This window comes from Larus michahellis, chromosome 3 (assembly GCF_964199755.1).
Source record: "Larus michahellis chromosome 3, bLarMic1.1, whole genome shotgun sequence".
Lineage (NCBI taxonomy): Eukaryota > Metazoa > Chordata > Aves > Charadriiformes > Laridae > Larus > Larus michahellis.
Window position 1 is genome coordinate 107,469,317 of NC_133898.1, and position 23,977 is coordinate 107,493,293.

A 23,977-nucleotide genomic window follows, 5' to 3' on the forward strand; every position below is an offset into this window, starting at 1 on the left:
TTGAGTTAGCACAAGCTTATATGATGATGGAAGGAAAGACAAACATATTAGAAAGTTTTCCCAGATAGATAGTCACAGCAGGCAACGTTCTCTGAGAAAGCTGAAACTGTCTCCTACATCTTAGAGGACACAGAGCTGCCAACATTCTGTAGGGCCTTTCTTAGTGTATTTTCAAATATAACTTCAAATAAGAATTAACTACTTCATGAATACAAAAACATTATAACCCGCAGTAAGAAGTACTTGTAATATATTAATAAAATTCACAGAAAATTCGATTTCTTCACTTGAAATTATACTTGAAGAACTGGTATATGTTAAAAATAAATGGTTAGTTTGCAAGTTCCTCTTGTTTATAATCAGTAGTTTATTCAAAAGCACCTTCCAGTTTCAGAGAAAAATTGTAAATACAGTGGATTTTCTTGAGAACTCTGACAATGCTTTGTGTAGATTTCAGATAGGCTGTCACTGTTTTCAAGGTGCATGTAGAGTTTGTTTAAAAAAAAAAGTCTGTCTTGTGTTATCTTCTTCAAATCAAACAAAAAACCCAGATGAACCATCTTTGCTCCAAAATGTTGCATAATGCTTAAACCAAGAAGAATGAAAATGAAAGAATCATCAGAGATCAAGTTTTAAATGACTGAGTTTACTTTTGGAAAGATATTGATTCTGCCAGAGTTAAAACATTGTGTATAGCTGTTTTGGTTAATAGTCGTAAATTGTTCGAGTAGTGCTTCCAGAACTGCTTATATTCACAAAGCTGATTCTCTATTACTTTGTATTTTGTACAGTTATTTGCACTTGTGAAATATACATATATATTTAAAAAATATACGTGGGAAGAGAATATTTGAAAGACTAACTGCTTCATGCTTTTATTTAGTCATATGTAACTGTTGAAAACACTGTTTAAAACTATCATGAAAAAGCAAACCTTCAGATTTCATTTCTTGAGCAATTTGGAGTATACCTGAGGTTGGAAGGGCAGCTTTCAAGAACCATCCTGGGAAACAAAACTGTGGAAAATAAAAATCATTTTAAAACATTCATTGTTGTATGAATTGTAGGAAATCATCCTTGCTGTAATGAGCTGCTGTGTATAATATGCTTTTACAATAGTAGCAGCAGTAGAGCAATTCTTTTGTGAGTAACTCTCTCTTAGAAATGAATGTAAGCAGAATAAAATGGAGAAGTTCTTCTTTTGAGTTATAGAGAGGTACGAATGTAGAGAAAGCATAATGTACTGAGTGCTTCATGGCTCCAGAAAATAAAGCTGATACTGCCAGTAACTGTTTTCACTTACAAAAATAACTAATTCAAGTCTTTTAACATTTTTAAGGGGTACTTAAAAGTGCATTGTTTCTAAAAATTCAAGCTAGAAATATATGGCTTTTACAAACATTTTTATATTTCCAGTTCTCTGAGACAACGAAGAAGGAAAAGATGACTAAGCATATTTCAGTGTGAGTCAATCTTCCTGAAAATATGCTGATTAATAGATTTTTGAAGTCATAAAACATCACAGTTCATTCTCAACACGAGCAATGCTCCTCTAAATCTTCCCCCTAATAATAAAACTTCATTGAGTTCTTTAAATGTCATTGTAATAAGGACTCACTGAAACTCACTGAAACTCCCTTCTTTTTGCAGAGATCTCTTTCTGACCTACCATTAGATAGCTGATTAAAGAAGTAAAAAATAAAATTTCCTTAAGGCAGCTCTTTGCAATATATTAATTTTAAAAAATCAAATATTCATTGATTATTCTTTGAGCTAAGAAAACATTATAACGCTTATAATATGCTATATAGTAATTTGTTTAAAAATACCCCAAAACATTAAATCCTAGGTGATTGTAGTTAACAATAATTTTTCATAATATTTTGGACTAGGCATGCAAACCTTATGTGGAAAAGATGTATTCCATGAGATATACACAGGTGTAACTGAAATCAGAATCTGACAACCATAATGAAATAATTTCAGTGAGGTGCAAATAACTGAAAATGCGTTAGAAATCTTAGAACAGAACTATGATCTTACGGAATGATAAACAAAATCTTATACTACTCCTGTTCTAATTAAGTAATCTAACAAAGCTAATATGAAATCTAAAATTTATGTGAATTTGATTTGAATGTAAAATGAGTGTCATATAATCCTGATGTTTCAAGGAAGATCTGAAAGTCAGAACAGAACTACCCAGTCTACATGGAACTTGGGATTGTCTGACTGTCCAGGCTGATAGCTTGTAGAAGCACCGAGCTATGCTGAGAGGTTAGTACTACCATGCTGAGCACCTGGTGTGTCTTGGATTGTAAAGGCAGCATGAAAGTTGAGCCCTAAGAGTTCTCCAGCTGAGACAATTTCAAACTGTGAGTAACAGTCACGTTCTGTAGGAAGTCCTGAAGATTCTGCCCAGGAAGATGGTACTCATCAAGGCCACAAACAGCTATCTTGTCTACAAGAACAGGAAAAAAACCTTCCAAAACAAGGTCATCTTCCTTGTACAATAGAGACATATTTGCTATGATTATGACAATGTCTAAAGGTATCATAGTACAGGTCACAGTCTGCTAAAGTAACGTGAAGAGGAAGAAGAGTCATTCCTCTGTACCAAGAGATTGAGACTTACCTTCTGAATAAATTTTGGCATCTTTCTTCAACCCACAAAGATGGACTTAGAGAAGCGTAAGAAGAGTCATGAACATTCACAAACGGATCTATCTAAACCCATGCCTCTCTCCAGCCATGAACTGAAGCAGAGTTGCAGACTTCTTGCATCCACATTTGCCAAAGAATTTAATGTCTACTACTTCTTGAAGGAAAAAACCCTTTCTTTTATTAGTTTGAAGTCTTACTCTTGTTAACTTCATTTGTTGGCCCTTCTCTTTTCATTACGTAGTCAATGGGTCATGAAAGGTCTTTTTGAAGTTCTTCAGACTGCAGTCTGTGTATGAAACTTCTTACTGAAATTTATCTGAGCTTAGTTATTTGTGAACATTTTGCTTAAATTCATTTATTATCTGAATTATCTGAACTTTCTCAACAATATTAGGTCTTGCTTACCGAAACATATACCAGTGTTTTAAGTATTTAATGTTCTGTTTATTTTCATCTCTTCATTTAAGCTAACACGGGCAATTTACCAGTTACGTTTTATACTTCAAATGCCTTGGGCAAGGAAAATGTGTAGGAGAATTAGCTTTCTAGGACAATTTTTTCAATGGCAGAATGGCAGCAGATCTCAAATGTGTCAAGCCACCTTTATTTAGATACAGATATCGATTATTATTATTTTAAAGTAATCTAATAAGAGTTTTAAAACATTGCATGCTAATTTTTTAGAAGTACCTTTTCACAAACAACAAATTTGAATGCAATATATGTCTATATTATCTATGTATATAAACACACAGATTGTTACCAACAGTTGAAATTTTACTCATAGGTTCATCCTGGGCAACCAGGTCTTGGTGGCTCTGCTTGAGCAAAGGGTTTGGACAAGAGGTCCCTTACAACCTCCACCATTCTGTGATTCTGTGATTCTTATCCTTTCTTAAAACTATATTTTTTCTAAATTGTCATAATCTTTTCTGCAATGTAATTGTGCTTGTGGTAAAATGTATTTTCTTCACACAGGTTCAGATACATTAGAAACTAAGAGCTTAATAGCAATCAGAATCAGTTTGAGTGGAGGTTTACAGCTTGAAAATTTTACTTTAACTTTCATGATCCATTCAAATAATGCCAGGCGCATATTCTTTTCATGGCTGAGTTTAATTCAGCTATAGCAGAAAGTTAAGGAATACCACTGGTGCTTTCCAGTAGTCTGATAAGATTGTCTTAGACTTCCAGCGCTCAGGTCTGCCCTCCTCCCTGAATGGGTATCTCGTCTCCAAAAGAGCCTTGAAGTTATGATTAACAGAAAAGGTGAAGTGAGTTAATTCAGTTGGCTTAACTGAATGTTTAAGTGAAGATAGCAGAAAGCTATGCAAATTTAAAAAAATAATCACTTAAAAGGTGGAAAGCACTTTTCATATCTGACATTATTAACGTAAACACATTCCTCTTTTTGTGCTATTTAGTGGCAAATTAACTTTGAAATCAGGAAGTAGAAAAGAAGTATCTCGGAAAAGCTATTCAAATGAGATTTAAATGGTTATAAAAAGTGCAAATTAGGGTATTTCTTCCATGTTACAGAGGGGATTGAACTGGTTCACTCAAAACACAGTGTTCAATGGTCTCTGTTTCTCTTTCAGAGAAAGACAGTTTCTATTTTAAAGACTATACTTGCTTAGTTCTTTTTAAAAATAGAAGAAAATACTATGCAGGCCACATGCAAAAACTTACATACACAAGTATAATGGAGGCAGAAGTTTGCTGTTTATGTCTCGAACTAACCCATTTAACTTCATGGATCCCTAAGTCTCACAGATACCTACATTTGGCTGTTAAAGTTCTCCAGACACAAAAGCTCATGTCACCTAATGTTACTCTCTAAAATGTAGGGATCTAGCTCGAGCAACCGTTATAAGTTTCTGCTATATTTTATGGAGAGGAAGAGGCATCTCTAGAGGATGATTCATTGTGCCTATCTTAGGAAAGGATGAATTTCCCCTTTGAGGTAGCTATTTTTCTTCATAAAACATACATTTTAGATGACTGATCTTAAGTATTGTGAATCCCCTATCTAATGTTCTTTCAGAGGGATACAGAATGCCTTTTTCTTGACATGTGAAAAACTCCAAGGATGGAAACTACAGGACTTTTTTCAATGCTTGACTGTCCTAATAGTGAAAAAGTTTTTCATATATCAAGTCAGAACCTCTCTTGTTTCAATTTATGTCCACTGTATTTCAAATAAAGCTGATGGCTATCATTTTTCCATATTCCCAAGAAGTATGCTTCAAGTATGTCTAACAAATGCCTTCAGTAGTGAACTCCCGCAAGGAATTTGAGCGATGATTGCTACTTTCACCTTAAATGGGGTCACAGGACAAAGAGAAGGAGGAGAGTGCAGTTCTTTTCTCTGTCCACTGTATAACAGCTGAATGGTTTTACCACTCATCTGTGAATGTAAGCAGTGTGGGTTTTGAATCCTCCAAGAACTTCTTGCATGTTTTACATGACATGGTTATTAATAAATTGTGAAATACATGCGGTGGAGGGACCGCAACTCCAGCCAGTTTCCCAATTATTCATTACAAGAGTTGTGCTGTTCATTTTCCATCAAATATGGAATAATTTTAACAGACTGGTTATGCAGCCTAAGAAAACAGAACATAAGGTGGCATTTGATGGAAATTTTAGTACCTATGTCTAGAAAGTAATCCTAAGGAAACCATATCCATGAGGTTTAACCTTCCAGAAGCCCTTGGGGATGTTAGCCTTATTGTCTACATTGATGTCTCTGTGTAACGTGTTCCTGTCTTAGAAGAAAAGAAAACACCACACTGCTATCAAATCCATTTCATCCCATGCGGCTAAAATTGTGTTTCAATCATCTTTCATCATTTGAACACCTGTGTTCCAGGTTTAGACGTAAATGTCTTCACTTGCAACATACATAGCACAAAAAGTACTTTCTGCAGTGCTTGCCCAATTTCAGCCCGTAGGAAAAGCCTGCTTCGCTCGGAGGCTGCAAAGGCAGCAAAAGTCCAATATAGAAACAAGTACAATGAAATCACAATTGTTCATGTGGTATTTAAAGACATGTTAACTTGCGCCTCCTACCACTTCACTTAGAAATATTTGCATACAGATCAGTGTATTGTGTCGTAATCTTAAAATTAATCCTATACGTTGAAAAAAAGTATAACTGATAATCTGTGGTCTTGATTTATATATTTATATAGTATGAGGTATAAATTACTGCCATTTTAAAAATGCTTGAGTTGATTTTTGGTTTCTGTTTGTATCTAGGATAAATGGCTGCATTTTAAGATTCTTAACTACTGCAAGCTCTAGAAAAAGAAGTATTTAATATGAATTGGGAAGGGATTACTGCTTTTTATCATTTTTTTGTTACTGACATGCATCATCATGATGTCGTTCGCATTCTGATACACTAAGTCAGGCACAAGCTATTTTGCTATTGCTATTGTTTTTTGCACAGTAATTTTGAATTGTCCAGGCTTGTTTCACAGTTATATTCTACATCTAATTTCATTTTCAATTGATCAGGTTGTTCCCAAGTCAGAGAACTAATTAATTTCCTGTGAATGTGTCTTATATTTTTCCCCTTTCCTCCTAGCATTACAATTAAAATTATCCCCCATGTGTTCCTTAATGTATAACTGCACTAGTTTCTCCTCACGTCTCTTCCTACTTTGCTCCCGATCCCTTCTATGGTGCCCCAGCTACTTTGTAGGGCTAGGCTGGGAGTTTATCAGCCATTCAGGCTGGCTAAACAGAGAAAACAGATATTAAACCTCTGATGCATCTGTTTTCTCTCACCAAACTTTGTCCCTTTGAGAGCTCTTACTCTCTTTATAATTCAATTGAAATTGCCCTGTAGATTCAAAAGCGGTTAGGTGAGCCAAAGAATGTAACATACTGTGATCCTATAACCTTAATCTCTTTAGGAAACTGAACTAAAAACATGTCTAGTATTGAAGAGTGAATCAAATAAAAGCAGATGTGAATATCGCATTTAAAGCTTGTAGTCCTCAGATATGTGTTGGTAACGTACTGTACATATTATGTAGGAAAGAAGTTTAAAAAATGTTTAAATTCTGTGATTTAGAGTGTGATAATTATGATTCTATGATTAAGATTTTGCCATATGCAGTGGCAAACATAGGAAACCCTTACATCTAATTAGGACAAGTTTTTCTTTTACTTGACCTTAAGGAAACTTTAATTCAAAATATTGCAAATTCTGGTAATGCCTGTTTAAAAAGGACATCTTCTGAAACATGATAAATGGTTGTATTTTTGTAAAAACGTATTTGGATTATCACAGAAACTGCAGTTATTTGAATCTGCTTGTAGAATTCCTGTGTAGCTTTGTATTAATGTGATGTGTGATTTGGCTGCTATATGTCCTTTCTATAAGGTTTAATAATGAATTATCTTCTTTTTGTTTGCTTGTTTTCTCAGTGAAAAAAGCAATTGAACTGAAATCAAGAGGAGTCAAGATGTTGCCCAGCAAAGACAGTAACCACAAAAATTCTGTCTGTAAGTTGTTTATACCATTACCTTTAGTGACTGCATATATTTTCTGGAGTCCTATTAAATATACAAATCAAAGACAGAGGTGTTGGGAAGCTATGGTCATAAAATGGTTATTATGCTTTCAGTTGTCACTGATTTAGAACTCCACTGGTAATACTGAGGGTGTAGAAAGCAGAATATGGTGTTGTAATGTCTGAAAAATATAGGTATGTAGAAAAGTACCCTATTTTATATATCAGGATATTTTTGTAAATCAGGATATTTAGAAATCAGAGATGCAAGGCAAGTTAGCAAATCCAGGCAGAACAGTGCCATATGGAATTCATCAATTCAGTACTGAGGGCAGTGAAGGTATCTTAGCATTTTCTGGGTCTAAGTTTATACTTTCTGATCTTTTTTTCTTCCCCTTAGTTAATGTCACAGCTCTAATTCTTCCCCCTCATTGCCACACTGTGGCCTGGTGGCTGCCTCTTTCCACTCCTGTGATATAGCACAGTAGGGGTTAAGAACTGCTGTAATTCTCAACTTCTCAAGAAGATGGAGATCACAGCATCACCTTCCCTTCATTGCATGCTCAGTGTACTCTGGAATGACATTTGTGTAGTCCCTCTACACCTTTCTCCCCATACATAGTGTAAAGGTAAAATCAAGATTCTATCTATGGGACTATGAGGCCGTTATTTTTTTTGAGCATCGCTTTCCCTGAACAACTGAAAATCTCAGTATTATCCTGAGAGCTCTTTCTCCATTAATCAGGCCACTCTAGAAAGAAGAAAAATAAGAAGATAATCTTACATTTTCGAAAGCAGAGAGTCCCTTAGCCCAAAAAAAGCCAGAGGGTAAGCCAGTGTTCACCCACAACTCATCAAAAGTGTTTCCATAATGACTAAGATATATTTGAATGAATTAATTTTTCACGTAATAACATGGGACTCAATGGAGTGTAACACGGGCTATGTTTGCCTCATTGTGTGCTATTGTGCAAGTTCAGAAAGAATGAGTGTCTTGAAGGCTAATGTCTAGGGGATGTGATTTGGTCTCTGTGTTTCTGCAGTGCATTGTTTAATGCAAAGTAAGTGTTCTGATATGCTCACTGTAACAAAAGAGGCATGACAATTTTCTGCTTTAAATATTGCACATTGATGGTGTGGCACTCGAAAGGAACTTTTTATGCAAGGTGTAGCAGAAAAAGTTGTGCCATCTCTTTGGTGTTTGCATCTGAATGGGTGATTATTTCATTATTTATAAGTTACTTCTGGGAGCTGTGTGATCTCTGCTTACACTCTCAGAGCACATGCTGTCAGACACCACATTTAATTACAGAAAGTGGAAGTAAGACAGACTATGGAAGAAATTATTATAAGGCAGTCTGCTGTTTACTTCAAATGTACTGTCTTTTGTCTTTTTTTTCTTTGTGTTTCAACTTGTGAAGCTTTATTATCATGTCTGACTTTTCAGCATAAATCTAAAATGCATTATTATCGTTACTGTTACTTTCACATATATGAAGTTTATAAAAATAATAAGATAAAAATACAAACAGTCGGATTCAAATGTATCTTGCTGCTCTTTATGACTTAAGCCTTCAGTATTTAACCATTTTTCTTGCTAGTAATTACGTAGATGGAAAAAGTAATGGGGAATTCAGATTCAGGGAACTGATAAGAATGGATATTACCATTTGATGCCAGTTAGCAAATCTCTAAAAAAAAATAAATTAAAGACTAACACCTCTCCCCATTTTTGCATGTTAGATTTTAATATTCTCTCTCTATAAAACAGAAAGCTTACTTTTGCATTTTGGTTTATGAGGGGTAGATTGAATGTGACTACTGGCATGGCAAATGCTGTGAGAGCATGCCCTGCAAACCCCAAGATCTGCAGGTTTCCCCCCGCTCTTCTTCCCCAACACAACCTGAGAGCAGCTGCAGAAAGCATTTCACAGTGACAAAACTGTTAGGATTTAGGCAGAAAACGTTACCAATGTACTGATAATTCCTTGTGGAATGCAGAATAGTATTGCAGTCATGTACAGTCATATCTCAGTCCTCTCCTCCTGGACCTGCCTGGATTCCTGGATGCTTTCTTTCAACTGCTCTGCCATCCTTTTTATGAAAGTCAGGTAGCAAAGCATGGATTTGGGATATAAGTGCCTTGGTAGATTTACCATGGGAAAAAAATCATTATATTTTGTGTCACTCCCCAGGGAAAGAACAGGTTTTTTGTTTGTTTGTTTGTTTGTTTGTTTGTTTCTTCTTCTTTGGTAAACCTGAAGGAAACAAACCAAGTTATCTGGTTGCCAGAATACTCCTGCCAGCTAGCACCCGTTAGCAGTGGGCCAGATGCAGTTGAATTGTGATTAATTTATGCAAGGAAGTGAGAAAAGGATGGGAAAGATAATTGAACTAAAACATGGTCCTGGTTCATCCAAACTTTGCACTTGACAAAGTTTTGGGACAGTAAACTGGGAGGAAGTAAATGGACAGGCAGTTCTGGTGGTTACTTTTTCACAGTTGGTCCTCATTAGTGCTTGAGCTGCTACAAACGCTGGCCAAATCCAATGCTAAGCATATTTCCCCTTGGTTGTCTGAAGCTGAACCCTCAGAGGAGCAAGGAGAGAGCTATAGTTTATGAATCTGCTTAGGGGAAGCAAATCCAATTACATCTGGTTTGGTGTCCATCTGTTCAGTTGCAGGCTCAGTCTACTCACTTTTGTTCCGTTACTTAGTCATTCTGATACATTCCCAAAGGAAGTTACTTGATCCATTGTCACTCTCATTCTAACATGGCATAAGCTTTAGACTCTGTGTCCCTAATGGTTGTGGCCTTTTTCTAAAACTGCTATGACAGTAGTTTGTATTGTGACTGATTAGATAAAAATATCATTTCGATTGCGGGCTTTTGTACGAGTGTGTTTTCATGGCAATATTCCCGCCCAGCAACTCTGTCAGAGTGACTATTACCTCTAAATATCTGGGTGTTACCGCTACGGTAGCGATGTTGTACAGGGAGCATCCTGTATATCCAAGAGAAGGAGAGCCCTAATGAAGTGGGCCATGAGGACAGACTATCATTAAGCAGCCACAGCCCTTCTAAAAGGCTCATATTCTAGGCAAGTAGGAGACCTTCATAGTTTATCTTTTCAAGTCTAGCCTTTGATACATATCAGGCAGTTACTGCTGGTTATTCCACGTGTAAAGGATAACGAGTCAGTGTAGGTCTTGATCTCTTCAGAACACCAGCTTAGAGAATATTGGAAGGCAAGGCCATAACTGGTACCTCTGTGAATCTTTGTCCCCTATGTGGCCCGCAGCAGCTGAGGGGCAGAGCAGGGTTAGGAGAGCAGGCAGCTTTAGCAGCCCCTAATGCCCCCAACGCTAGTGCTGCAGTCTCGGGGCAGCCTCCCGCTTCCAGGCCTCCTCACCAGCAGGAGGACAGGGCACAGAAACACAGCAAGCTCCCGGTGAATGCCACGGCAGTTCAGTGAGGTGAGAGCCATCATATAAGGCAAAAAATGGAAATGCTTATGAGGTTTATGTGGTGCATGCAAATCTGCCAGTGCAGTAACGCTAGAAGGGGAAGGCAGCAGGAAGAATGAAGTGTCTGTAAGAGCTGATTTCCTGGGTTTGCTCCAGCCACACAACATAGCAGACTGCAGGGAACGTCCACATTCTGGAATAGCAACGAAGATTAACAGACGTGAATCACAGAGTGATTCTTTAAAACATATGGCATTCATATTGCACCATGTTAACAGTTCATAGTAATTACCGAATTAGTGAGTGAGAGGTCTGTAGCTAATCTGAGTAAAAACCTCTTAAACTTCACAAAAGCTATTTCAGGCTTCTGTAGTATTATTTGAAAATGTATTTCAGAATACCAGTAAAACACATGTTAAATGGTTTGAAGAACATGATTTTAGCATAAGATTAATACATCTTATGAAGGCTTAGCTACCGAGTTTATCTAAATGGTTCTTCACCCTGAAGATGATAAAAAGAGCTATTTTAAGACAGTGATTTTTGCCACGTAGAGCCAAGGAACAAATGAGTTTACAGACTAAGTATTGGTTGGTTGCAGCACATTAAGGTGAATTAATGGCACATGCTGTTAAAACTATAGTGATTAATACCAAAACAGGATTACATTGGTCATTCTGTGTAAGAAAGAAGGAGTGACAGCAGTCATTATCTATTTTGTTATTGGGTAACTCTGACAAAAATGGCTTAGTACATTGCAATGTAAAGTTAAAAATATGTTCATGTCAAAATTTAGGATGGAATTTTGTTGCTTACCAATATATTCCTCATATTTAAAATAAATTGGCAATTTCATCTTCTTGACATTTGGCTACTGGTAAATTTACTTTGATAGAAGTAAAATGATGACTAATAAAATTTTTGCACTTCTGTTAAAGAAAGAGTATTTCCCTAAGAAGGACAGTATTGTACTAAATAGTTACACTTAGTAGCACAATTTTGGTTTGTTCTTATTCCTTAGTAAAGAAGAATTTATTTAAGAACTTTCATATTTTGAAAAGATCAGTACTTAGAAATCAATTGCAAACCAATGTGCAATCAACTTAACAAACTGATACTACAAGCGCTGAAGGTAATCTCAAGTTACAGTTTTAAAAGGTAAAACTATTGCTAATTACTACCTGTTTGTAATGAAATTTCTCATTTGTCATGAAAGAAATATAAATTTATTATTATTATGTTTGATATTTTAGTTCTCTTCCTCATATTTTTACCAAAATTATTGTATTGTTTAATTCATTTTTAGGATATTTTTCCCAAATTACTTTAGGATAAATGAAAAATTGTAAAATTTCCATATTATTATTTTTAAAGTGCACATGTAAAGGAAAAATTTCCACCAAAAATTCAAAATATTTTTTTGTGCTTGTATTCCATTGAGTCTTCACAGATAAAAACCGATTTCTTATTAAATTTGAATTTTCACAGGCTATCACGTGCTGTGTCGGGGTCAAATCATAATTAAGAAATACTGTCAAATAGTCTTTGTAAGTTTTTTGAACAAAACTTTGGGGGTTGTTTACCTTGTTCTGATACACGGGTGATCAGTTTTCCATTGCTTCTGAAAAAAAGCAGAGAAGCACAAAAAGAAGGACAGCATATCAAGAGACATACTTCACTAATTTTTGGGAGGGAAACACACCAGCATCGTATTTTATACTATTATCTGCTTTGTGCCCTTTAAAAAGAGAAAATTCTAATTGCGGGTCTTAGGATTTCCTTTTACAAATCTCACTCTTCTAAAAAATTCTTTTTCCTGGGCTCTTCATAAAACATTGCAACACAAGGATGAACAGTGTCAGGATTCATCTGTAGCTCTTTTCTGACCTTTGTTGAGCATCTATTCAGCACCTTTTGTGTTTAGTGTCAGATGTACTCCTTCTCTTATAAGGAAAACAGGGACCTTTGCCTAAAATAAAAGGATCTGAAATACCTGCATTTAAGATTGAGATTCCTCAGAGGAAGACAAACTAGAAGACTGTTGTGTGCTAAGATCAGTATGGAGGCGCCTTGTTCCCACTAGTTTCTACAGGCTTTCTCTCTGAAGGTCTCAGTGTTCTCAGTGGAAGTTACTCTGTGCTTGTGTGCTGCATTGTATTACATTAATTTACAGGCGCTGAAAGGATTCTCATTTGTAATTGCCGAAGCAGAAACTTCCTAAGTGCTTACACAGTATCATAAACTCTCCAGCCTTTTCACTCATGAAAGCTATTTTTCATTCTTTCAAATCCCACAGCTTGAAAAGGAAAGCATTTTTCAAGTTTTCATTTGTATTGTGCATCTTTACAAATGAGAGAAAAGATTGTTTATAATTTACTGATGTATTAATTACAAGGTTAGGAAGAACAAGACTTAAATAACTAAGATTTTCTGGGTCTAGCATGTCTGTGAATATCCAATTTGACATTAAAAACCTTTTTACAGAAATACTGAGCATATGTTAAATGTTCAGTTAAAAATAAAGAAAAAAAGAGGGAAGTAGTATTTGAAACACTGGCACTTTTATACAATAAGTTAAGGGATGGATCCTGGAGTCTTTAGTATTAAAAGTATCCTTGTTATGTAGGTATATGTATATTTGTATGTATACACACACACACACGTATATACACAATTGTAGATAAATACGTAACACGTAGTATTCCATTACACCATTTACTATATGTCTAATAAGAGATTAATGTCTATATTTCCCCTTTTCCTGGGTATTATAGGATGAAATTGGGCAGTAGGAAAAAAATAACTGCAGCATTAACCTCTAACAGTTTTATAAAGCTTTAATAAAACAGGAGGGATAATTACCCTGATATACTTTGTCCTATCGTAGAATGTAATAATACAGGGTTGCCCAAGTGTTAAAGAATTTAGGATTTTCAGAGAAGATGAGTATCCCTATGCAATGAAATTCTACAAGTAAATTATACTTGGTGTTTCTAAATAAGCCTTCATCACGGCAGGAGTTTAAATATCTTTTAAAATACTATGCAAAAATCTTGCTGTGAAGAGAACTACTGCCTCAATATATTTCTGAAGAAAAGCATCACTTGTAGCTACAAGCCAAACAAGGTGCTTCATCAATTATTTAATAAATCATTTGCATATATAATTTGTAAAATAACCAGGAGAAAGTGTCTATTAAGATATGTAAAACAAGATGCAATCTGATTGAATTATGGATGGTTAAAATGAATTGTTATCCAGCTAGGAAGCTGAAACTGCCATTAAATAATTTTTATATACAATTACAGAACATTACTGATTATCCAAAGTGAATGTTCATACTGTAGGCTAAATTGACATAGAATTTTGTTCTTTGCAAAGTCAAAGACTTAAGAATAAGCAGCCTACTTTTAGCAGTTACAATCTTGTATGAATTAACTATCCATATGAAATTTAAATATAAACCTTAATTCTTTTCTATAGCTTCTATGTTGGCTTAACTCCCGTGCGCAGCTCTGGTAGAAATATAGATGTGGGCAGTAAATAGGTTAGCAAAATGAAGTCTCTGTAGATTCAAATAATGTATGTAAATTATGAAGGCATTCAGAACTTGTGGGTGGATGAATTCAGACTTACGGAACATAAAAACATTAAAACAATTTTAGTTAACGAAAGAAGTATGACACTGATCTGTTCAGTGAAGGTGTGCTGCAGAATATAGATACCCTTACTGTCAAGTCCTTCGGAAGAGTCAGAGACTTCCCACCTCCTGCAAGGAGATTTCCACTTTCCACAAAGGCTAATATTGCAGTTTTAAAAGTTTAACACTAGCTGCATAGCTCATGCATGTTGAGTATGTATTCAGATCCTGGTTTTCTAAATACAGATTGTGGGAGAATATCTGCAGTTTGATAGAAGGCCTTAGACTATTTTCCCTCTTCAAAATTCGTACTTTACATTGTGAAACAATTTGGAAAATAATTTCAGCTGTGTTGGCATAGCATCTCACTGTCAGTTGTTAGCTTGTCACACTGAAATGTATCTATTCCTGCAGCTCTTCTGAGCAGAACTGCAAAGTGCCAGTGTCAGGTATGTTTGGAACGGGGGGGGTTGTTAGGTGACAGCTAATTTATCAGCTTCGGACCAGTTTGAATCCACTACTCCTTCTTCACTTGGAAAAAGAAAAGTAAAAAATTTACACCACACTTGAACCTCAATGATGTGCACTGAAGAGCTTGAAATACATTTGGAATGAGACCAAAAATCCCAAGAATGACCTAAAATGGAAATAAATACATTGGGTTACATTTGGAAGGGCTTATTGCTGATTTAGGGGGATAGGATTATTTGCATGTTGTGTCCTTCCACTGATTCACTGAAATTGATGGAACAGGTTGTTCTTTAAAAAACAAAAAATGTTTACTCAACCACATAATTTTAAAAATATAAACAGAAAGAACAATCCAGAAAAATGTCAAAATACCTGGCTGAGTTTTCTGTTATGTGTCAGCATACTTAAAAAGAAGGGCCTGTTAAGTGTGGTGGTTTGGCTTATGTGTACGCTTCTATAATACAAGCCACCTGAACTCAGGTAAGAGTGACAAGATCACTTCGTCATAGATCAAAGTAATGTAAGTTTTCATATGCGTGATGGGGATCAAAAATGTTTGATTCTGAAAAGTTTTAATCTAACAGGAGATAATTATATCTCAAAGTCCATATTGTTCTGCTAATCCAACCGTTTATTTGATTTCTGTTACCTCACTGTCACAATATTTTCTGCTTCAGGCTCCTAACATGAAAGAAGTTCTCCTGCATAAGCAAAAAAGATGTGTGAAAAATGTATGCATGTCTTCCCTAGTTTAATGCTTTTGAACTGAACTCTGATGCTCAATGTCTCTGCTAGAGGAGCTATAAAGTCAGTGAATTATCAAATTAACAAGAGCAAAACAGTATGGTTTCTCTAAGCCGACATTTCATGTGGCGTATATTATTTTATTCAGGATGATACTTTTTATTGCCCCATCAGCTTTTCCTTCATGTTTTTGAAGTCATATGGGAAACCTGTTTTGTGCTGAGAAGTCATGTTTCTTTCTCAATTAGACCAGGCCTTGTTTTCAGAAGTCTGAAAATGCATCTGCAGCACAGAATAGCAGAGGCTAAAATAAACTCCTTTGTCATGAATGACAAGCACTTATGTTAAGATTAAAAATATAGCATGAAGCAACACCACCTGCTTGTATATTACCTCAAACCAGGACATGTATCTATGGAATAGATTAAAAATTTAATCCACATTTTAGCATATGAAAGCACTTTAGCGTATTAAGCACTTCAAAGATAATATTTGTATTCTTTTTTGTTGTTGTTTTTCAGTTAAATTAATCATAGTCATTTCTGTTTTAGTCCTGAAGCAGAAGTGCTTATGTATAAGATGGGCTTTCTCATGACAGAGGATGAGACTTTTTGGAGAGGCAGAGCTTGTATCCCACATCACTGTTATAAAAACAGAACATGCCCTGAATTTCAGTCAGGTTTGCTATAAAATAATTTTTCTATTTTTCAGTGTTTCAGTTCTTCTCCCATTGCTCCTTGGCTTATTGTATGTATTGCATCTTAATTTTGTTCAGAGAAGCCCATATGGTGCTGTGTTTCAGATTTGTGACCAAAACAATGTTGATAACACACCAGAGTTGTGACTTAGGCAGCGTCCAGGCTTTTTCTTTTTCTCCTTCTGCCCCCCACCGCAAGTAGGCTGGGGGCGGGAAAGAGTTTGGGAGGGGACACAGCTGGGACAGCTGACCCAAATTGACCAAAGGGATGTTCCATGCCATATAACGCCAGGTTTGGCGATGGAGACTATGGGTAGTCTTTCCGAAATAGCCATTGTTAGGAGTCTGGCTGGGCATTGGTTTGCTGGGGTGAGGTAGAGAGTAATGGGAGATACTTTAGAGGTAGTAAGTGGTGCCTTTACATCACTTGGGCATTTTTTTTTCCTCCTTTTTTTCCCCCTTTCACCTGTTAAATTGTCTTTTTCTTAACCCACAGGTTTTTTTACTCATTTTTGCTGTTCCAATAGTTTCCCCTGTCACGCTGGGGAGGGGGTGAAATGAGCGAGTGGCTGGTGGGTGCTTAGTTGCTGGCAGGTGTCAACTCACTGCAAGGCAGAAACATTTCACTAACCGTAACCTAATTACTTTACCAAATCAGTCTCTTCTGAATCTCTTTGCTCCTGCAACGCTATAACCTCATTGTCATGTCATATTTTCTCCCCTTTATGTCTTTACACAGTAATTTCTCGGTCCAGACTTTGCCCAGAGACCTTCATTCTCCTTCCATCTCCTTATTCCTTCATTCCTTCCATTTGCTGGTCTCTCTTCTTCCCTCATTTCCCTCCCCAGCTCTCATTTATGATTACCAACCTCTCTGCATGCTGTTTGGCATTCTTCTCCCTACCTATCTCAGTGTCTTTCTTTTCCATTCCAATTTTTTTCTCTCTTGTCAACTCTACTTTCAAACTTTCTGACAGTTGCCTTTGAAGACAGCTCTTGTTCCCTCTGTATTTGAATCAGGCAACTGGCTTCTGCTCTCAGGAAGGCCTGGCAGAAGAAGAGTAGGTGGTTGTACAGGATATGCCGGCTCAGTTCAGAACCCGTAACTGGATGTTCATTGGTCTTTGGAAGTGGAGAGGATTACAGGGATAGCACACCTCAAAATTCTTTCGATTTTGTTAAATTTGACATTTATTTGGGATGAACTTGCTAAAACCTGTTTTTGTCAATCACCTTGGATTATCGTTCCCCAGAGACCTCCCATTTGGCCAATTGTAGTAGATTTTGGAAGAGGAAGATGCACATCCTTGACACAAAGGTCACTTTCACAATGAGTGTAAGCTTTAAGTATGGCGGTGCTAATATATTCCATCGAAAAGGTAATCTTCATTTTTTTAGTGTGGAGAACTGGATTTTTCTTGTGGTGCTCTCAAAAGTGAATGAGCTGAATAAACAGTAATAGTTTCAATTTAATAATATTTGAATAATAATAAAGAAATCCAAGGCAGATACCTGAAAAAGAATATTTAAGCCCCGACAGCCTCTGTTTGACAAAGGTACGTACAAGTGAAACAAAAATTTTAGTAAGGACATTGCTGAGCAACTTTAAAACAATTGAAAACATCAGCCCTGCCTATAGTAATTATTTGTTCTTTGTTCCTGCTTTGCCATCCACTGAAGTCCCTTCCCTAAAATGTGTACTTAGATATTAGTACTTCGGGCTTTAGAGAAGTATTATACAACCCCATTGATGAACTGCTGAAATATTCAGGATCAGTGTCACAGACATTTATCAACTATAGGCATGGGAACTCAAAATTCACTCTTTAGGGAAACTGATAAAGCATCTATAGAGAACATAAGGAATAAAGCGAAGACGGCATATTTTCTTGGATTGTTTTCATTAGAATATAACGAAAATAAAGTAAAGAGGCGTGAACTAACAGTGTATGAGGACAGGATAGATGAATGCAGTCAGAAGTCTAGGAAGTTCCCCGTGTTGCCAAAGATCCGCAGTAGTGGTTCCCATTGTCGCCGTGGGCCGTCTGCTTTGTCTGGCTCCTTCCAGTATTTATTGTAAACTATGCAGCAACCAAGCAAAGGACACCACTTGGGTCCTGCTGTCTTCAAAAGAGGAAAAGCTTGCCTCAGACTCTTCTGGGTATGATATAAAGGGTTGATGCCACATAAGCTCAATTTTACACATTCCATGATTTTATCCCTGCTTGAGGAATTTACATGTGATCTCTGCTGTGTGTGGCACAGGTGTGGCTTCTGAGTTATCTACATTCTTGCTCAGCTACTGACCGTGTCAGTTAGGCTAGCCACAATTAGCAACAAGATAAACACAGAATAGGCATTAAATAAAAAAAAAAAAAGGAAAAAATGTAATAATTATCTTTATTTCACAGTTAAAAACACAAACTAGTGTTTACATCACTTCCCCATTTACATGGAAATGTAAAAGCATACATGGATATAACATTCACACATATCTATACAAACATTTCTAGAAAGTCTTAAAAACCTTCATTCTCACTAGCAAAGAGTCATTTAGGTTGTTTCAGTTAGAGTGTCGGTGTAAGAGAGCATGGTAGACTTTTTATTGGTTTCTTTGCTGCTTGTTCCTGTAGCTTCATTTCATTACTGCAAACTCTTTGGTAGGGTGTTTGGAAGATAAGTGCTTTTAGCAAACATCCATTTTGTTGGCAGAAGTTGCTTACAGCCATGTAATTCTGTTTTGTTGGGTTTTTCTCCCTTTGAGTTTTTTCTGCCTCCTGCTGACTCAATATGGGATAAGCACCGATAAGCTTTCTGAACAGTACGTTTAGCTAGAAATAACAAGAATATAGATAGGAGAGAAGGTCTCTCTTGGTAAAGAAATTAATGTGGTAAAAATGGAAAATCGGGAAAACTGATGATAAATCAGAATAAAGCCAATGAGACCTTTTAGATGAACCTTAGAGAAAAAGAGATGTTAAAGGGACGTGACACAGTTTGTTCTAACAGCAAGCTTATTAACACTTCAGGCTTTAAATGCTGTTCTCTAGCAACTAATAAAAAGAGTCCATCTGCTACACACCAGGTAACTAAAGCTCATAAGGAAAAATGCTTGGCAAAAGGAGAAGAGACAAATCTGTCCAGTTAGCTGGAATTGGATTATGCTATTGGAATTCTCCAGAACTATAGCAGCTATTTTGCATTCCATATTAATCATATACATTAAATACAAGTACCCCAGTTCTGTTGGTCTGCTTGCATCCCTATTGCTTAGAGTGTTTCTGAAATGTCTAATCTGATCTAACAGTAAAGATTTTAATCCTCTTTACCATGACGCATTTTAAATGCAAAATAATAACAGCATGATAATTATAGGTATATTGAAGAGGCAGAGCGGCTTCCTCACACAAAATGTAGGAGCAGCATCTCAATGAGTGACATGTTGTTATTGTTAGTGCCATATACTTTATAGCAATTGCATACTCCTTTCTCACCAAAATATATTTACGTTACATTAAAATAACGGTTTTGCTAGAAATCAAAACCTAGTCCTAATTTTTCATATTGTTAGTAATTTGTTCTCCATGTCTATTAGTAGTCCTAGCTAATGGATAGGTAGACTGTGTTTAACGGGACAATAGAGTTACAACTTGTATTTTTTCTTTAATTTTCCTATTTGATTTCTTGTATAGACAGAATGAAAGGTTTGTTAAGGTAGTTGTTTATTATTGTGCAATTTAAACTGTATGTTAAGCAGTTACACATTATCGCGCTCTCCCTCAACAATCAGATAAAAATTTTATATTTCTGTTGCCTGTACAATAGACAGTAGAGGCTGTTGGCACATTTACTCTTGCTGGAAGCTCTTTATTTGATAAAAACTCAGCTGTAATTCACGGATGCCCCATGAGCCCCATCTGCCTGCTGCTCCCCCTTGCAAACCGTGCTGCTGCAGGTGCTGTGTTCCCCTGGATTAGCGGGGTAGCAGGATCAGCCTTAATGCTCGCAGAATGTCATCAAGACTCTGTAAACAGTAATACACAGAGAACTCAATTATAGTTGTTATATAAAAGCTGCATACAAATGGCAATATGCATAGGTTTATCACATGACTAATATGAATGCCTCTTCATGGACACAGAAAAAAAACCAAAACAGCTTTCACAGGAGAGTTGGACAACAATTCCTTTTGTGGATCTAAGGGTCAATCCACATAACATCAAAGAGTGAAAGCACTTATAAGAAATATCTGGGAAGAAGTTTCTAACATCAGAAAAATTATCTAGTTTCTGTTGATACTATTCTAAAATGATGGTTGGCTAAATCATTATTGCTAAAGGCTTTAATTTTGAAAGTTAAACTAAAAATTAGTTCAAAGCAGAAATCCATAAATCCATTTGTGAAAGTTACAGAGCGCAGGAAGAGAGAGGCTTAGGCTGGACAGTGTTGAGTAGCCCTGTACCATCTGTAACATTGTAATCAGCTCCACTTCGAATGATATTTTCCAAATCATTGTAAATAAAACACATATTTTATTTAGATATACATTTTAGAAAGTCATTATTAAAGGGTTTTAACTTGTGGTCTTTAAAAAAAAAAAAAGGCATTGTCAGATTCCATTTCACAGTGTTTTAGCTGGGAAAAAAACTGTCATAAAAGCTTAACTATAAAGACTTGAATGGTTATACAGCTATTTAGAATTCCCCATAGTGAAAGGGCTGCACACCATTACCTGTAACTGCTTAGCTGAGGAAAAGTAACAACTTTGCATCCAAAAGAAACAGGGCTTTGGAGACCTCATGAAACACTATACAAGCAATACCAGTAAAAATATGTGCCCCTTGCTTCTCACAGTTTATACCCTCGGTGTCACAAAGCGGAGAAGAGCAGGCTCAGTCCTTCAGTGCAGTGGCAGTTGCATCAAAGATTCACAGCATGTTTGCAACAAAGAAAGAAAACAGGTAGAAACGATAATTTAAAGAAAATAGACTAACAGCAATAAGCCTTTTCTTAAATGTATACGTCCGCATTCTTCACAAGGTAGAAAACTACTGATAAAGATGGCAAAAGAGAAGAAAAATATTAAATGAGACGTTAAGACTAAAAAATGATATTGTGGTTCACATACTTATTTTTTGACAGTTCCTTAGCAAAGTCTGTGTTGTTCCTTCTCTTGGAACATGAAAAGGTTGGCAAAATTTATCATATTATGTGTACAACACCAATTTCCACACCAAAGATCTATTCAACAGGAGAAACAAAAGGGAGTGCTATTTTATGACAGTTGCATAATGGATCCTTATTTTAAATATATAAGGAGTAAAAGATGTTATAATGAAGAGAGGTAAAAATCAGATTCCTTTCACAGAATTTAAAAGAACAAAGATTACTTCAAATCTCTCCTATTAATGATGTTTAGGTTAAAAAGATTAGTTTGCATAATGGTAACCTGGAGGCTTATCAGACTTGCTAAGGCCTCTGTGATACTGTCTTTGGATTGTAAAGCCCAAATGATCATAGTGATGTGCACTACAGCTTGAATTTATTACTTTTCATCAAACTGAAATTTTCCATCTTTGATTGAACTGTGCCCTGGAATACAGGGTATTATGGAATAATACTTTTGTTTTTCTTGTATAAACTGTTCCAATTGCTGTAAAGGTATTTATTTAACAACATTTTGGAGCCAGAGAAAAGGCTTTGGTGCCCTTCTTTCTGGGACAATGCCCTAACCAGCAGGCTAGAGCCATTCAGCTCTAACTTTCTGACCTAGTGGTATGGAATTGAGAAGGTTTTGGAAGAACCCTGTTTCAGAATCGTTACTACCCTACAAGCTACGGCAGCAACATAATGAAGGTAGTTACAGGTATCTGATCAAGTCAGAGGAAGAAATTGAGTAGTTTACTTTTTTCCCCTGGATAAGTAGTCTCCTGGTAGAAGAACTGAGCACTACTACCTTCTGCTACATATTATGAATGACAAGCAAGCCTGTTCAACTGTTTCTGGGTTTACTTTATCTATATCAAAAGTTCACTGTAGTGATTTAATGGTTCAGTTCATAGAAAATTGAGAAAACACAACAGTTCAATGTTAAGTTGCTATCCCAGAATGTAATCATTCAGCTTTAAATTAAAACATGACTAATTTCTGTAATGTTAACATCCACAATGTTTGTCACCTTTTATTTCAGCAGTCTTTTTCTCGCAAGTCAGAACTGTGGGACTACAAGTGCAGAAGAATTCCTGATTATTTATAGATGCTGGAGTAAGGGTCATTCTTGCTTGAATATTATTCCTGAAATCTTAATGGTTGGTCAGGATTCAGCCCTAGACAAAATTTTCTAAATGTTACAATCAAATAGTAAGATGGGTTGCACCATCACTGAATTAGTTGTAAACAGACTTCTCAGAGCCTCAGGAAGCAGTTAGCATTTTGAAAAATGGGGAGATGCCACATGTTTGAATTGCACTGAAGCAATGCCTGAATTTGACTCCAGAACTGGACTTCTAAAGTCTGCTTTAGGATGTACATGTGTATAGTCTCTTTATGTTTGCCCCACAATTTAGCTGGAATGCTAGTTTTGATTACAAAGTGTGTAGTTAAACTGTGAATGCAACACTGTGCTAACAGAGCTGTAAAGCTTTTGGGTCAAAACTCACCTCCAGCTGACTTGGGGCACTGGCATCATGGTACATATCTCAGCAAAAGACTTTGCTGACGTGCTTTATCCAGTAATAAGGCAAGTTATAAGCACTTTATAATAAACTCTAGGCAGCAAAATTCAGGGCATTTTTTTTTATTTGAGAAAAAAAACCTACACAAAGTTAGTAAGGTTATTAAGGCTCCGGGGAGACCTAGAAGGCTCCAGGGACACCTTATAGCAGCCTTCCAGTACCTGAAGGGGGCCTACAAGAAAGCTGGGGAGGGGCTGTCTGCAAGGGCATGTAGCGATAGGACGAGGGGCAATGGTTTTAAACTAGAGCAGGGTAGGTTTAGATTAGACATTAGGGAGAAGTTCTTTACAATGAAGGTGGTGAGACACTGGAACAGATTGCCCAGAGAGGAGTAGAGGCCCCATCCCTGGAGGCATTCAAGGCCAGGCTTGATGAGGCTCTGAGCAACCTGATCTAGTTGAAGATGTCCCTGCTTACTGTCCCTGTTACTGCAGGGGGGCTGGACTAGATGACCTTTAAAGGTCCCTTCCAACCCAACACATTCTGTGATTCTATGATTCAATGATTCTATGGTCGGTTTGACTTGGGAGTATCTGGTATAATCTCAGTCCAGCTATTCATGACATACAGCATTTATTTCTGTACTTGTAATTCTTCCATGTTCATATTTTTAAACAAATGGCATATTTTACTATGTGTATGCATCAAAACAAACCCTAAATTTAAACCTAGAAGAACCAAAGTTAGTTCAAATTTTCCTCACAGTACCTGAATTAAAATTTCTTTTGTCAGAATTCTTCGTCATCCTGTTAAATTGCTCATGCAGGCAGAACAACAACATAAATACATACATTTACAGTGGTTACACAATGCATTTGCATCCTTTTGGGATAACCCTGTTATCTTGTTCTGTGTGCTAAAATCCAGTGATAAATATTGGTGGGAAACACAAGCTAACTCTTTGTGCTGATCAAAGATGACTCATATTATAAAACCCCTGGAACCAGCTCTGGTGTGCCCTCCAGGTTGCCTGTCAGGGTGAAGATTAAGCTCTGTAACAAACAACTACATACAGCATAAACCTCTTTCAGTG

The 23,977-nt window shown here is 36.4% G+C and overlaps 1 protein-coding gene across 1 annotated transcript in view; it reads left to right on the forward strand.

Moving 5' to 3' along the window:
* CSMD1 (CUB and Sushi multiple domains 1) overlaps window positions 1-23,977 on the forward strand; it is a 1,197,588-nt gene that overhangs the window by 756,217 nt on the left and 417,394 nt on the right. The window contains exon 7 of the mRNA XM_074581652.1: window positions 7,105-7,182. Within this exon, the coding sequence (XP_074437753.1) occupies window positions 7,105-7,182 (78 nt within the window). The remainder of the gene's footprint in view (window positions 1-7,104; window positions 7,183-23,977) is intronic.